The sequence below is a fragment of the Phalaenopsis equestris genome, unplaced genomic scaffold (genome assembly GCF_001263595.1).
Source record: "Phalaenopsis equestris unplaced genomic scaffold, ASM126359v1 Scaffold192385, whole genome shotgun sequence".
Lineage (NCBI taxonomy): Eukaryota > Viridiplantae > Streptophyta > Magnoliopsida > Asparagales > Orchidaceae > Phalaenopsis > Phalaenopsis equestris.
The window spans coordinates 1-958 of NW_018212334.1; the positions used below are offsets into that span (position 1 = coordinate 1).

At 36.5% G+C, this 958-nt stretch overlaps 1 protein-coding gene across 1 annotated transcript; it reads right to left on the reverse strand.

Annotated features, from left to right (window-relative positions):
• Position 1: 1 nt before the first annotated feature.
• LOC110034702 (katanin p60 ATPase-containing subunit A1-like) lies at positions 2–908 on the reverse strand (the record flags this gene model as incomplete). Its single annotated transcript, XM_020738946.1, has 3 exons — positions 2–95; positions 261–419; positions 664–908. Coding segments are annotated over 3 exons (498 nt in total), but the record flags the coding sequence as incomplete, so codon positions are not given.
• Positions 909–958: the final 50 nt, after the last annotated feature.

The window sequence follows — 958 nt, forward strand, 5'->3', positions numbered from 1 at the left end:
GTTATACCTCGACAGTCCTTAAGTTAATTTTGATAAGTTCTTTGCGACTCTGAAAATTGGGAAGAGGTATGTATATACGTTTTTCCAGACGTCTCCTGCATTCGTAGTAAAACAATTACATGAATTTAGCATAACATTGCTGCAAAATTCTAACTGCGCACCATTTCACACTGATAGATCAAGCATAGAAAGACCTTTCTATGCATTTAAAAACTGGACATCAACAAAATTTTTAACCTGGAGCAATCATTAGAATCTACCTCAGCGCCTCATCAATATCCCAAGGAAAATTGGTTGCTGCAAGAACCATCACAATTTTCCTTCCACCATCTTCACTACTCGAGCTGTTGTTTACTCCATCTACCTGAACTAGAAGTTCAGATTTCACTCTTCTGGATGACTCATGCTCTCCCGAAGCTCTACATTAAAGTAACTCTTATTAGTTGCAATATAAATATATTAACAAAAAAATAATTTCAAGTTTTCCATTTAAATAAAAAGAATATATTAGTTGCCTTGTCACCAGAAGCAGCGCTATGAAATGTCAGAACAATAAGAAAAACAGAATTTATCTGCCAATTAATGTATATATGCACCAAAACAAATAGGAGAACGTAAAAATATAAGCTAAGAAATCAAAAAAGGTATTGTCAGGTTACATACCCCCGAGCATTGCAAAGAGAATCAATCTCATCAATGAATATGGTACTAGGAGCATAAGCTCTAGCAAGATCAAACAGGCACCGAACCATTCGCTCACTTTCCCCACGCCATTTTGAAGCCAAAGTAGCTGAAGAGACATTAAAAAATGTTGTTCCACACTCAGTAGCAACTGCCTTAGCCAAAAGTGTCTTTCCCGTGCCTGGTGGACCAAACATAAGAACACCTTTCCATGGCCTACGAATGCCCTGAACACAGAAGAAAGACCATATAAAGTGATTCAAAATAAATGTTTTAA